Source organism: Sarcophilus harrisii, chromosome 2, assembly GCF_902635505.1.
Source record: "Sarcophilus harrisii chromosome 2, mSarHar1.11, whole genome shotgun sequence".
In the NCBI taxonomy this organism is placed as follows: domain Eukaryota; kingdom Metazoa; phylum Chordata; class Mammalia; order Dasyuromorphia; family Dasyuridae; genus Sarcophilus; species Sarcophilus harrisii.
Genome location: NC_045427.1, coordinates 387,458,466 through 387,474,461, shown reverse-complemented (window position 1 = coordinate 387,474,461; position 15,996 = coordinate 387,458,466). Strand labels below are relative to the sequence as shown.

Genomic DNA, 15,996 nt, shown 5'->3' with positions numbered 1-15,996 from the left:
CTGCCTTCAGAGTCAGCTTACAAGTCACACATGAAAATAAGCCTTATAGGGGATCTAGAGATGTGGGACACTGCAAGTGTTACAGATAACTAATGTGTTGGTTAGCTAAACTAAATTTTGTTTCGCTTCTCTATTCTTTATAAGCAATGGCTCTCTGGAAGGGGGAGAATGATATAGTAGGAAAAGTTGATGGTGTAAAAACAAGATATCAATAACTTTGGGTTTGTTTTTTTGTTTTTTTAAGATTAGAGGCCCCGATTAAAAAGAGAAAATGAATTTCATACCTATCTAGATTCAACTCAGTATCATTTTGAAGCATCTCAGTATTCTTAGAAATTAATGCAAAGAGAACTAGGCTTAGAATCAGAAGGCCTGGCTTCAAAACCTGATTAATCCATGTGGCTATGTATAAGATCCTTAACTTACTGATCAAGAATGCCCTTATTTGTAAGTTGGTGACCAGAATACTTTCATTAATTACCTCAAAGTATAGTGGTTAAAAAAAAAAAGTGACTTGTGAACTAGAACAGAACTAAATAGAAGCATAGTTCTTCATATTTTGAGTTTACTTTTTGAATTTTTTTTAAATTTTCTGTTTATTTAACAAAAACAGAACAGCAAAAAGACAGAAAAGGAAAACAAAACAGAACATTTTCAAGTGTCCAGAAGAACTTGAAGGGAGGGAGGGATTCAAAATATGTAACAATAAATTACCAGTTTAAGAAAGAATATATAAAAGTAAAACAAATTATTTTCATAAGTCTTTTTTTTTTTTTTTTGCTTCCTTGTAGGTATCTTTTGTTCTCTGTTATGTACTTTTTTTTACTCTATTATTTTTGTCCCTTTCATCTCCCCCTCCCCCCCACCTCCCTCAAATGGGCTATTGTGCTTAAGTACAAAATATTTATTTATAGAGAGAGAGATAGATACATACATACATATACCACTAGACACACACACACACATTCACAACCACCTACACACCCACACATATACATATATTTATATACACACAAAGTAGAGAGAGAAACATACACACATATCTATATATACTCAGCTACATACATACACACATATAACATATATGTAAACATGCAACTAAAGCAGTATTATTGTGGTTGACATATAATGTAGATTTCTCTCTTGATTGAATGTTTTTAAGTGTGACTTTCTCTACGATCAATGATTTCCAGCTGTATTTTTTTTCCTAATAAATTCTATTTCTGATCCTTGTAGTGTTAGCATATATATCTTCTTTCCCATCCCTGTTAACTTTTCTGTTTTAATTCTGCTCTTTAACTTGTTTTGCTATTACTTAACCTCTCCCCACCCATGAATTCCTCCCTTGTCTTCTTCACCCACCCTTTGCTTCTCCCTTTGTCCATCCTTCCCCCATTATTTCTTATAGATTTTGGAGGATGCTATATTCTTCATGGTATATGTTACCTATTTAACCTGTTACCAATGTGAGTAGGTTTTCACTACAAGCCCTCTTCCACCTTTTAATATTTCTGTGTCTGTCTATTCTTCCTCTGCACCTCATTTATATAACATAATTACTATTTTAACCTTTTCCTAGGCGGTTTTGCTTTTTAGTTGAGTTTACTTTCTTTTTAAAAAAAATCTATTAAAGTAAGTGATTTTTTTAAAATGCTTTTAGCAAAGGCTAAAGGAGATCTAAAGTTTCTAATCTTAAAATTGTTAATTTTAGTTTTTGATATTCTCATGTGACCAAACAGTACTTGCTATAATGAATGTTTCTCTATCTGGAGGAACTAAGCAGGGTTATTTTTATATTTAGTTATCTAAATATACCAGAATAAAAAGTACATCAATAAAAATAGTAATCTTTCCTTTGTGCCAAAGGTTTCATGACAAAACAATGATTTTCCTTTAGAAAGCAATATCCAATAGTCTAGATGATATCAATTAACCAATATTAATAAATGGTAGCATGTACCAGGAACTGTGCTAGGTTCTTGGGCTAAAAATATAATAAATAAAGCAATCTCCACTCTCAAGGAGCATATATCCTAACAGGGCAACAAAGATATCTATAAGTATATGTAGAATAAATGTAAAGAAATACTAAGTAATTAAATATTGGAGCAGGTTAAGAGGGTGCTCAAGAAGTTAGCAGCAATCAGGGAAGGCTGCATGTGGAAGGGAGTGCTTGAAGAAAAACTGGGGAGAAGTCAAAAATGGATCAGCCTGAACAAAGACATGGGAGTAATAATTTATTCATAGCAATAGTGCTCACTAAATGCTTTTTGAGTGTTTAATTTCCTTTTTTCTTTTGGAAAATGCTTGCTAATGAAGATAAAACTGATGATTCCAAAGAACTTTCCTACACATACTAGGCTCCACTGGAAATTTCAAATGCTATAGAAGTAGCAGTGGTTTTCTCTCAAGAGGACAGTCTTTTAATACCAACTGTATCTCCTTTGAGTTACAACAGAAGCTGACAGACTAAAAACTGTAGCAATAACCAAATTATATTTTCAGAAATAAAGTGATCTGGGGAGCAGGATAGAGGGAAAAGAGAACTGTCATGACTACTAATATTAATCCAAAAAAATTAATCCACTAAATGCAATTCTTTATATGGAAATGTTTCTATTCCTGATTTCCTTTGGTGTGCTGTCTTTGAACTTGCAGTATATATGATTACCTTAGTATTATTTAAATACCATAATCCTAGAAGGAGTATGAAGAAGAGATCAAGTGCCAAGAAGATGGGGGAACAGCTATTTACTTATCCTCTTCAAAAGTCAAAAGGGAAAGGTCAACATTTATTTAAAAAAGAAAAAGTAATAACTTTTTAAAGGATTTATGGGAAATGTTTTTAAGACCTCAAATGAAGGAAACCTGAATAGTTTAAGGCATAATACACTGAACTGGAATAATACCTGAATTAGAGGAAATTAGTCTGAATGACAAGTCTGAAGTGTTTAATAATTTATTAAGTTGAAAAACTTTTTAAAGAAACATATTTGATTAATTTTATACACACACACACACACACACACACACGCAGTAATTAATAAGCACTAGGAAAAGTGTTACACAGAATAAGTTCTAAGACTATCTTAGGAGATTTGCTTTAGTGAATAGGCATTTAATAACTTTTTTTTTTAATGAATTGATAAGATATAACTGGACTTCAGATTTCATTTGTATGAAGAACTTTACCAATGAAAGTCAGCACATTCTCTATCTTAAAGAGTATCACAGATAACCAAGAAATTAAAAATTAACAAGTTTTCTAAGGGTTAGCAGTGTCAGAGGCAAGACCTACACTCAGGTTTTTCTGGTTTCAAGGTGCTATACTGTACCAGGCCATACATTTCTCAAATTGATAAGAGTGATTGTCTATAAAAGCCACTGAAACTACTTGAAAAAGTCAAAGGATAAATTGATAATTCTCCCAATAATTTTGTTTAAAAGGTAATTTGCAAAGTAATTACTTTTTAAAAATATAAAGCATATTAACAAACTGCAGCCCAAACTTAGTCCAAATTATTAAAAGTTTCCAATTAGTGGAAACAATTAATGATATATTAATGTGTTTGCATAATTTTTTAAAAGCCATAAAAAGAAGAAATCCACAAAGGAATGAAAGCACAGATGAAAAAGAATTTATTAAGTAGTTACTATGTGTTAAATACTGAGGATACAAATATAAAAATCCAGATGGTCCCTGATTTCAAGAAGGTCACATTGTAAGTGGGAAAGACAGCTGCAAATAATAAAGGTCTGTTGGCAAATGACTGAATAAGTTGTAGTATATGAATACAAGGGAATATTATTGTTCTATAAGAAATGATGAGAAGGCTGATTTCAGAAAAGTCTAGAAAGACAAACAAGAACTGATGTTAAGTAAATCGAGCAGAACCAAGGAAACATTGTACACAGTAACAACACAATTATTTGATGATCATTTGATGATTATTTGATGATGGCATTATTTGATGCCATCTGCATCCAGAGAAAGGACTGTGGAGACTGAACATGAATCAAAGCATAGCATTTTCACCTTGCTATTATTGCTGTTTGCTTGAGTTTTCTCTTTCTCATGTTTTTTTGGATCCTTTTCATCTGATTTTTTTTGTGCAGCTTGATGAATATGGAAATATTTTTAGAAGAATTGCACATATTTTAAAAAAGCCATAAAAAGAAGAGATTTACAAAGGAATGAAAGCATAGATGAAAAAGAATTTATTAGTAATTACTATGTGTTAAATACTGAGGATACAAATAGAAAAATCCAGATGGTCCCTGATTTCAAGGAGGTCACATTGTAATTGGGAAAGACAGCTGCAAATAATAAATTTCTTGCTATCTTAGAGAGGGGAAAGGAAGGAAGAAAAGGAGAAAAACTGGAACACAAGATTTTCCAAAGCTGAATGCTGAAAACTATCTTTTCGTGTATTTAGGAAAAAGGAAGGAAGGAAGGAAGGGAGGGAGGGAGGGAGGGAGGGAGGGAGGAGATTAAGAATATTAAAGTATAGAAAACGGAAATCAATGAAAAGTGGGAATGGAAACATTTTCATATAAAACATTATATTTAATCTTTTTCTTTTCCTCTTCACATTACTGAAATATGTGACTTTAAATTGCTTACTGTATAAAAACTAGGGAAATGTTTAATAAGTATCATAGGGCCTAATTACAAAATCAAGACTAGCGAAAATACTTTCAGACTGAGAAAGTGACTGTTTGTCCATGGCTATGCAAAAGTATTGTAAATCATACAACTCAGTGAGAAAATTATATCCCAAAATAAATTAGGCAGTTGGATAGTAGTATCAATCTTTTTCAGCCTAATAAGATAAAAATAGATCCATTACAAGAAATAATTTATTCCATGGCATTTAAACAAAGAAAAGTTTAAAGAATTTTCCAGTATAAGGTGTCAGAATTTGATATTATAGTTATACCTCATTCATTCAGCAAAATCTAACCCATTCATCAAAATCAAATTGCTCCAGAGATCCAATAGGAAACAAAATCTATATTTCTTTTCTCAAATAGTTATTATATAAGGAGTATGGACAATGCCAAAAAAGTCAAAAGAAATCATTTCAATCAATTCACTCTGTCTATAACGACTGATATTATTCTCATTTGTAAGAGTTTAATAGAGGACCTGCCATGAATTTTCTTAATTTTACTATTTAGGATGTTTAACTAAACAAACAAACAAACAAAAAAAAGAGACACCCAAGGAGATACGAAAGAAGGGAAAGGGACCTGTATGTGCCAAAATGTTTGTGGCAGCCCTGTTTGTAGTGGCTAGAAACTGGAAAATGAATGGATGTCCTTCAATTGGAGAATGGCTGGGTAAATTGTGGTATATGAATGTTATGGAATATTATTGTTCTATAAGAAATGACCAACAGGATGAATACAGAGAGGCTTGGAGAGACTTACATGAACTGATGCTAAGTGAAATGAGCAGAACCAGGAAATCATTATATACTTCAACAACGATATACTATATGAAGATGTATTCTGATGGAAGTGGATTTCTTTGACAAAGAGACCTAATTCAGTTTCAATTGATCGATAATGGACAGAAGCAGCTACACCCAAAGAAAGAACACTGGGAAATGAATGTAAACTGTTTGCATTTTTATTTTTCTTCCCAGGTTATTTTTACCTTCTGAATCCAATTCTCCCTGTGCAACAAGAGAACTGTTTGGCTCTGCACATATATATTCTATCTAGGATATACTGTGACATATTCAACACATATAGGATGCTTGCCATCTAGGGGAGGAGGTGGAGGGAGAGAGGGGAAAAATCGGAACAGAAGTGAGTGCAAGGGATAATGTTGTAAAAAATTATCCTGGCATGGGTTCTGTCAATAAAAAGTTATTATAATTTAAAAAAAAAGAGAGAGACAACAGTTAAAAAATACACTTTACTGACAAACCTATTCTTGCCAAGTATTGTGCTATTTTATATATAATAGTTTCATTACTTAATAGTTTATCTATTTCCAGTTATCTATTTCTCAATCGTGAAAACCTAAAATGAAAAATAAATAAAAATTGGTGATTTAGAGAACAGTATTCAGATTAAAACATTTCAGTAATGCTTTTTCTTTTGTAACTTGATGTTTGGTCACTAAGTTGTGATGTATTTCTAATGGCACAAGTTGTGAAAAGATTATTGAGTGCATTTAAACACAAAAAGAGAGTGAACAGGTCATATAACAAGAGAGTGACCATAGCCATAAGATGTTAAAAGGAAGGCCATTAGAAGACTGGGTAGATCTTCCATAAGAAATTCAGAGTAAATCACAGACAAGCATCAAAGAGAAACACTGGATTTAGAACCAGAACACCTGGGTTCAAATCTAGGGCAAGACCCTACCTTTGTAACTTTGGTCAAGTCACTTAACCTCTTTGGGTTTAAATCTCCTCAAGAGTAGGATGAGGGCATTAGATTCAAGATAGAGACCTCAGTAGAGGTCTCTCCCAATTCTAAATCTTTTGGGTGGCACAGAGTTAAAAATTATCTTCATGGAAAAAATATGAATCTATCAAAGCACAGTATTACCCTATGAAAGAAGCTTTCAACCAGAGATTATGGAAGAAATCTTGCTTTGAAGGATAAAGTTAAATAAAGGAAGTTATAAAGATACCTATTAACAAGAAGTCTTTTTTTTTTTTTTTTTTTTTTTTTTTGCTTTCCATAGAAGTACATAGCAAGAGGTTTTATAAACCAATATCAGAGAATCAGAGTTGAAAGGGACCCAAAGGCCCATGTCAAAGGAATTCCCTTTAAGAACTCTTTCTTCAATGGATATTTGAGTTAAAGAGGAGATAATGAGGGAATATGTGTACATGATGCTTCCATCAATAAAGAGACAAGAAGAAAGAACTCTTGGTAAAAGGCCCCAATCTTTTCAGTGAAATATAAGACAAGGTTTATGATTGATAATGTTGGGGTGAGAGGTGTAAGAAAAGATGAAAAGATGACACTATGGAAAGTGTGGAACAGCAAATCAATTATGACAGAAGAGAATGTTTACATTTCTGCAGTGAGATCCAGTTGAGATTAGATTACATAATTTGTAGTAGACCCATTTAGAATGATTTCATGATTTCTTCTAGTTCTATTCAGCAGAATAATTTTTTTTTAATTCTAGACACTATATTTTAAGAAATAATAAGCTAAAACTACCCAGATCTATTAGAATGAAAACATAAAGTGAAGTTACAAAGAAGTCAATAATCACTTCCCAAAAAAACGTCAAAAGGAAAAGTCACAGAAATCAGGAAGTCAATGTCAAAATCCAGAGCTCCCATGTAAAAGAGAAAAGTGCAAATTTCTAGAAAAAAAAAGCGCTTAAACTACCAGAATTCACAGCTAGGATTACACAAGACCTTAAAGTTTCTGCTAAAAATTAGAAGAGATCTTAGAATAAAAATATACCAAAAGGCAAAAAAGTTTACAATCAAGAGTAACATAATTGAAAAACAAAATCCTTAAGGGGGAAAATAGAATAGAGAATTGTAATGAACCAAAGGTCTCAAGCATTTCTAATGAAAAAACTAGAGCTGACTAGAACTTTGAAATACAAACATAATGAAATACAAACAATTTCTGTACTATTAAAAAGTGATGAAAGAGATCCTTTCAGAGAATGCTGGGGAGCATGAACTAAAATAGTGAATTGAGCAAAATTGAAATTTTATCACTATATAGTGGAAGTATTGCTATAAGGAAAAATGTCACTGTAAAGAAAAACAACTTTGAAAAACTTAACTATTCTGATGAAAGCAATGACCAAACATATCTCCAAAGGACCTGTTATGAGGCATGGTATCCAACTCCCGACAAAGGTGAACTTGTGGTGCAGAATGACACATATGGTTTCTGATAAGATTAATTTTTTGTTCAGCTTGAGTATGTATAATTATTTTAAGGAATTTTTCTTCTCATTTTTAATGGGAGAAAATATTAGAAAGAAGAGAGAGGTTAATAATAGTGATGCTTAAAAAATAAAGAGGGCTACTAAAAGACTTTTTAAGACACATTATAAATATAAAAGTAAGCAGTATGAAATGGAAATCCATGGTTTTATTCATGATTTTTTTTGTGTGTTCTATTATGTATATAAAAATGTTCTTTTGAGAAGCAGTGAGGGATAAATTTCAAAATAAAATAAAATAAAATTCAAAATTTTAAAGTAGTTACACTAGGATTTCTCACAAAGTTTCTCAAGTTAAGATAAAGTAGGAGCTGACATACAATGTATTAATGAACTATGATTGGGACATTTTTGGCTTTGATTCATGTTTCATTCATTCTATAATTATAATATACATACATATGTATATATAAATACAGTTTTTAAAAATCAAGCAATACAGACTGTAAAAAATGTCAAAGGAGAAAAAAAATTACATTTTCACCCATTACAGGATCTTGCCAATTATAAGACAATGCAAATAAGTAAAATTTTTAACACAACTAATTACTTTACTGATAATCACTTAAGAGTCACATAGTGTTATCGAATTTAAAAGATGGCTTTATCTACAAACTTACTGCAGGTCTCCGAGGCTCTCCTGGCAGCTGTGGAGGATACACTTTTTTATTCTTCTTCTCCCATTTCTTTGAGATATCAAGGGAAGCACTCGTGTGGATATGTGACAAAGGCAAAACATTTTGTGATGAGAGCAACCTATCAAAAAAACCAGGAAAGCCTTTAGTCCTTTAGCTGTTAGGATCACTCTGCTGTATTAAACAGTTTGATTATAAGAAAAAACAATTTAAGGACACATATAAACACAACAATTATGGAACAGTAAAACTTTTTAAATGGCTAAAATGAGCTTAATATATTTTAAACAAATCTCTTTCCTCCTTCTGACTTCACTACTTCTGTAAGTAGCACAACCATGTTTGTTACTTTGGTGCCATCTCTGATTCTTTATCCTTTCTCACTTCCCAAATGTAGTCCAAGTCTTGTCCATTCTATTTCCACCACATCTTTTCTTTCCTTTGTATTTCCACTGATTGAATGTAAGTTCCTTGGGAGTGTAAGTTGTTTCAATAAATTTGTATGTATTCCTAGAACTTAGCTCAAAACCTGACAGAGTATATATGCTTAATAAGTGCTACTTATCCCTGTAGTTGTTAAAAAAAAAAAAAAAAAAGTAACCCTGCATTTAATAGACTTTAACAGCCATATCCTAAAAGTCTACAAATTAGCCTGGCAATAGAACCTTCTTGCTTTCTGAGACCTTTCATCACCATAGATTGGTCAATTGGTCAATCGAAAAACTCATGAAATTAGTTTAAAAACATTAGTCCTCTACAGCCAATGAAGTGGCACTATCATAGGAAAATCAGCCAAAGAATACCAAAGAGCATGCTATTTTTAGCTTTATAAACATTAAGTTACGTAATGAGCATTCAAATATAACATCCTCATTCAGTGACCAATCAGTAACTATGCTATTTGAAGCACCCTAATTATAAACCCTGACATTCTCATTAAAAATGAAACTTCAAGGAAAAAAAGAAAGTTACAACCATGTAGAAAGACAGCTCACAGGTTCTTCTTGGAGAGGCAAATAAAGGACATGGTGAAATTGGTTTTCTTGTGTACACAAAAAAAACAAGAAGAAATATAATTTTACAGGATACTTAGTCATATTGTGTTACAGTGTTTATGACAAACATTTGCAAAAAGATTACCACAAAGATAAGAACAGTCTATACACCAACATTTGTAGCAAAGGATAAGAAGATGGAAAATGTCTAGGGATATAGATTCACCCTTTAAATCAATCAACATCTATTTTAATAATAAGTAATTTCAGTGGCAAAGGATATGTCACTGGAGCACAAGCTTCAGCAGTTAAAAACAGAAAGCCAAAGAAAGGTCAGAAAGAAGCCCAATCTCTCTTTTTGAGAAGAGTTGGGAAATGCTAGATAAGTTAAGTGCCAAACAGCATCACATACACAAAAAATTATTATCTATTAACAAATAGAAAACAACTATTACTAAACAATTAGTTATTGACCAAGGGGCTCATTTTTGATTTGGCTCATTTTGATTTGTCAAGTCAGACTGTTGACTTTTAAAAATAAAGACAAATCAATAACAAATTGGAAAGATAACTGAAAAGTTATTTCTTAGCACTAAGTACAATGCTTTGCATATGATAAATGAATGTTTATTGGGTTTTTTTTTTTAATAATCTGCACACATTCAATGTACCTTCAACGAAGATTTGAGAACAGAGTGGATGGACAAGCTTTCACAAACAATATTCTAGATCAGAATACATCTTCATAGTCACACCTGACCAAAAAGTGTAGGGAAAACAAGAATTCAATTTTTTTTTTTAGTAATAAAAAGAGCATTTGATATTGAAAGATGCTACAATGGATAAAGTGCTTGATTTAAGTCATAAATATGAGTTCAAATTCTGTGTCACATACTAGTTTTGTGACCCTCAGCAAGTCACAACCCCTCTCAGCCTCAGTTTCCTAGTTGATAAAATAGAGATAATAAGAGAACCTACCTCCCAAGATTATTTTGAGAATGAAGTGAGACATTATATGTAAAGCACTGTGAGTATATGCCAAGGCTCTAACATGGGCCCTCCTCTGTTTTCTCTATCACTATCCTGGAGACCTTATCAGCTCCCAAGGGTTCAATGACTAATTATCTTTATGCATCATTTCCATATAACCCTCCTATAGCACCTTCTATCTGAGCTCCAGACCAACATCATTATCTATTAGGCCTACTGAACTTGATGCCACAGATATCTTAAACTCAATGTCTAAAACAAAATTCACCTTCCCCCTAAAAACCTCACCTTTCTTCCCAATTTCCATATTATTCTCATGAGAATCAATATCTGATATCTTGGTGTCATTCTTAATGCTTTATTCTCCCTTGAAAAGCACCAAAGGGAAGTGGGGGTTGCTAGCAGGTTTCTGGGCTGAAGGGTCTTATTATGCACAAACCCATCAGCATGGGAGGTATTACACCTATTATATGTGCTTACATAGCAATAACGCAGAGGCTATTAGGGATGACTCTCCCCACAGTCAGTGCAGGCTCGATGTGGTGTAACAAACATGAATTGTACACGCAAGTAGCGGAATAGCAAACAATATAAATCAACATGGTGTTGGAAAAGATCACCAGAATTCCTAGAAGGAGGGTATGTAAACAACAGTCACACATACACCTTCTTCAGCAGCCAAGAGATAGTCCAAAACCAATCTACTGTCCATTGCTTCACATGTCAGGGAATCCAATGATCCCCCTGAGTTTTTGAAGTCCTGCAAAAGTCTATTTATGTGGTAGGGAATCCAATGATTCCAGCAGATTTTGAAGTCCTGTAACAGTCTTATCATTTCTCAGAGAATCCAATGATTCCTGAGAGTTTTCAAGTCCTATGTCTCAGAGAATCCAATGATTCCTGAGGATTTTCGAGTCCTATGTCTCAGAGAATCCAATGATTCCTGAGGGTTTTCAAGTCCCATGTCTCAGAGAATCCAATGATTCCTGAGGGTTTTCAAGTCCTATGTCTCAGAGAATCCAATGATTCCTGAGGGTTTTCAAGTCCTATGTCTCAGAGAATCCAATGATTCCTGAGGGTGTTCAAGTCCTATGTCTCAGAGAATCCAATGGTTCCTGAGGGTTTTCAAGTCCTACAACAATCTTATCATGTCTCAGAACAAATTCCTGAGGGTTTCAAGTCCAACAACTTGATGTCTTGAGTCAAACGCCCATAACGCTACGTTTTTCAAGGGAGAAATCAGCAACAGAATCACCCGAATTTCTTGGGTCTTCCTTGTTTCAAGGGTCTGCTGCCTCTCTGCAATGGACAAGGCGATATGGCCTGCTAACCCATCTGATTCCTCCTCCACCTGTAGAGATACAAGCAAACCCTCTCCCAAAGCAGTTAGCCATCTGGTCCTTTTCCATTCACCACTTTCTGGGTCTCTCCACATCACCTGCATTATCTAAAGATAGTGGAGCTTCTCGACTGGACACTAACCTTCTGGTGGGTTATAAACTCTGTCTGCGACCAGTGCATCTTTGTCAAAATCAAGTTAATAGTATAAAGAGCTAGATTTAGTAGTTCTCTAGGGTTCTGTGCCCCTTTCTTTTGTTTTTGGAGGAGCGTCTAATATTCTGTTTCTCCTCTCTACTATTGCCTGTCCTTGAGGATTGGAAAGGTATGCCCGGTGTGTAAAATCTTATACTGTGCACAAAAGTGTGCAAAATGTTTTGAAGTATAAGCAGGACCATTGTCTGTTTTTATTGCTTGTGGCACACCCATAATGGCAAATGCTTGTGTGAGGAATTCAGTGACCACTCGGACTGTCTCTTTTGCTGCTGGTATTGCAAAAGTGAATCCCGAAAAGGTGTCTACCACAACGTGGATGAAAGACAGACGACCAAAAGATTTATAATGGGTCACATCCATTTGTCAGATTTCACTGGGTCTCAAACCACGAGGGTTCTTCCCTGGAGGCAGTGTAGGAGCGTGGAAAGGAAGGCAAGCCGTACAGGTTTTTACTATGCTCCTAGCTTCCTCTTTTGTTATTCTAAATCGTAAACGTAAAACTCGAGCAGCCTGATGATATTTAGAATGAGATGCCTGGGCTTCTTGGAACAAAGGGGTATTGACCAACATAGTTAGAAGGCTATCTGCCTTTGAATTGCCATCAAATATGGGACCTGGAAGTCCACTATGAGAATGGACATGTAATATATAGATCTTACCTGGATGCTTTCTCACTTGCTCTTGAAGTTTCTTAAAGAGCTGATATAAATTAGAGGCTGCAAATTTCATTTGGGCTGTGGCAATTCTTTGTACCACACCTACTGAATAGGCCGAATCAGATATTATATTTATGTCCCCTGGATAATTAATAAGAGCTAGAATGATCAAGCAAATTCATTCTGCTGAGTGGACTGAAAAGAGTTCTGACTACCTCTTTATAGTTAGATCATGAGAGTACACAGCACAAATATTATGTTTGGATGCATCCGTGAAGATAGTTGGTCCTTTAAGAGGAACTTTAGAAACTTTTTCTTCAAGAGTCCATCGCCAATTATGTAATAGTCTAGTTATCTTTAATGGAGACCCATGTAAAAAATTTGGAGCCATGGCTAATAAAATTTGCCACTCTGGGATGGTCTCAAAACACACATTAATTTGTGTATTGGTATAAAAGGTTTATATCTTGTCAGGTCTTGTCCCAGATAATTGTACTGCTTAGTGGCCTTTAATAAAATTCTAGCCACAAGCACTGGGTAGGGTGTAAGGCTTGTTCTGGTTGTGCTGGAGGTTCACCCACTCTATCACACTGTCTCCTTTGATGGACTGCCATGGTGCTTCTTGTGTGGCAAACTGGTATTTCCAAGGGTTTTGAGTGACTCTTCAACCACATTGGATAAAGCCAATTCAACTTCTCTCAAAGCCTCTTGAGCTTCTTTTGTAAGCTGGCGTGGTGAATTTAAAGCACTGTCTCCCCTTAAAATGTCATAACGGTTGTAACTGATAGGTAGTCAAACCTAACACTGGTCGCATCCATTGGATATCTCCTATCAATTTCTGGAAAATCATTCAATGTGTTTAGCTTTTCTGTTCTATGAGAGTTTTTGAACTGTAAGCACCTTAGGTATCTTATCCTAAATATTGAAAAGAGCATGTCTTTGAATTTTTTCTGGTGCTATGTATAATTTGTAATTCCTTAGTGTTTTATGGTCTTTCGAGACATGCTTTCTAACATTTGTTCCTCAGGTGCACATCCCAATATGTCATCCATGTAATGTAATAGCATAACTTTTGGGAATGCTTTTTCTTGGAGCAAAGAGCAGCAACAATACATTTGACACATAGTAGGGCTGTTTTTCATTCCCTGTGGCAAAACTGTCCATTCATATTCTTTTATAAGGCTCAGTAGTTAACGCTGGGCACTGAAAAGGCAAATCTTTTCATATCCTCCTTATCCAGAGGGATAGAATAGAAACAATCCTTAATATCTATGACCCAAAGAAGCCATTCTCTAGGCAACTGAGTAGGAGATGGAAGTCCAAGCTGAAGAGTTCCCATAGTTTCCATCTGTTCATTCACTTTGCTTAAATCTGTTAACATCCTCCATTTTCCAGATTTCTTTTTCACGACAAACACTGGGGAATTCCAAGGACTTTAGAGAGGGTTTTAAGTGTCCTTGGTCAAGCTGCTCCTGTACTATATCTAATAAGGCCTGAATTTTATCGTTACTTAAGGGCCACTGTTCTATCCACACTGGTGTATCAATTTTCCATTGGATAGGAACAGGTGAAAGTGTTGGCAGGCCTTCAACAGCAGCCCTGCTTAAAAGGTTTTCCTGGGGGCCAGCCTTAGTCTTAGTTGAAATAAATAATTACTTCGAAATCGCAGCCAGCTGGTAAAAATTGCAAACGTTTATTTCTCCTTACAAAATTAGCCCGGTTAGTTGAGGCCTATCTCACTGCCTGGCTCCAAGAGATCTTGTAGTTTTGTCCTTGGCTCTTGCCTCTGCTTTCTTCAGTCTACAGTCAGCTCCGACTTGTGGCTTCTCAATCTCCCAGTCTGTGGCAAGTAGTCTTTTCTTCCAGAGTGTTCTTTCTCAGAGCCCTGTTGATGTTCCGGAGAAATTCTTCCTTTGCTCCAAGAGCTTCCTTCATTTATGTGATCTCCCAAAGGTTAACTCCGCCTTCTGGAGGGAGAGGGATTCTGGGTTATCTCCCAGAGTGCTCTCTGGTCCTAAGGGAGGTGTGAATTCAGCTCTCATACTAGCCCTGAACTCTCGTGTGAACTCCATTGAGTACTTAGATACTTGAGCTCTCTAAAAGTGTGAACACAAGCATTGTTCAATCAGTTCCACCTAATACCTTGTTTCAAGTTCTGGCCCAAAATCAGATCAAATCAACTCTAATGTCTTCACATTTTGTAAAGAAATGTCTTAACACTTTGTAAAAGATTCCAACACTCCCTGATTCCATAAATTCAAACAGCTGCCACGTCTCATAAACTCTACCCCTACACAACAGCTCTTGTATCTTCCCATCAATCCACTCACATGGCCAACCTCTTCACTTTTCACTTATATCACTGCAATACCATTCTAATTGCTTTCCCTCATCTCTCCAATTCAGTCTCAATTATTTCTAAAGGGCAGGACTGGCCATGTCATTCCCCTCCTCAATAAATTCCAGTGAATTTATATTACCTTTAGGATCAAATGCAAACTCTTCTGCCTTTTAAAGTTCTTCATGAGGGGCAGTTAGATGATGAAGTGAATACAATACCAGCCAGCCATAGAATCCCTAGTTTCCTTCAAAGTAAAGAATAAACACCACCTCTTATAAGAGGCCTTTCTGGATTCCCTCACCAACTCCAGATCTTTAAGTGTCTCCTCACCAAATTTAGACTGTCTATATACTTACATTAGTACATGTTGTTTCTATTGATAGAATGAGACCAAGAACTACTTCATCTTCGTAGCTTCAATACCTATCAATCCTATCAATATCAATCCTAACTCCATAATTTTACATATAGGAAAAACTGAGACACAGAGATAGGATATGAATGCAGATTTTCCAGACTTGACTCTCCATTACTCCAGTTACTTCTCTATATGTTCTCTTGGTGCTCTTATCCACTTCTAAGGATTCAATTATGATCACTATAAGTGATGCCCAAATGTATATTATAATCAGCCCTAATATTTCTCCTAAACATCAGTCCTACGTGACCAGTGTTTGTGGAAAAAAGAGCTTTATCTGCTGAAAAGTTCACTGTTTCTGTTTAAAACCTCAATTGTCCTTCATTCTTTTTTCACTATCCCAATATCCAACCAGTTAAAGCCTTGTCAATTCAATCTTTATAATACCTTTTGCATCTATGTAATTTTCACATTAATATGCCCAAATACCCCTGTAGAGGTTCTCATTGCCCCTCAACTGAA

General features: G+C 34.8%; 1 protein-coding gene across 2 annotated transcripts in view; it reads right to left on the bottom strand.

Annotated features, from left to right (window-relative positions):
- Positions 1–15,996, bottom strand: part of MRPL22 (mitochondrial ribosomal protein L22) — a 51,409-nt gene that overhangs the window by 22,841 nt on the left and 12,572 nt on the right. For both annotated transcript variants that reach the window (XM_031953589.1, XM_031953590.1), the window contains one exon: positions 8,566–8,701. In XM_031953589.1, coding sequence (XP_031809449.1) covers positions 8,566–8,701 — 136 coding nt within the window. The remainder of the gene's footprint in view (positions 1–8,565; positions 8,702–15,996) is intronic.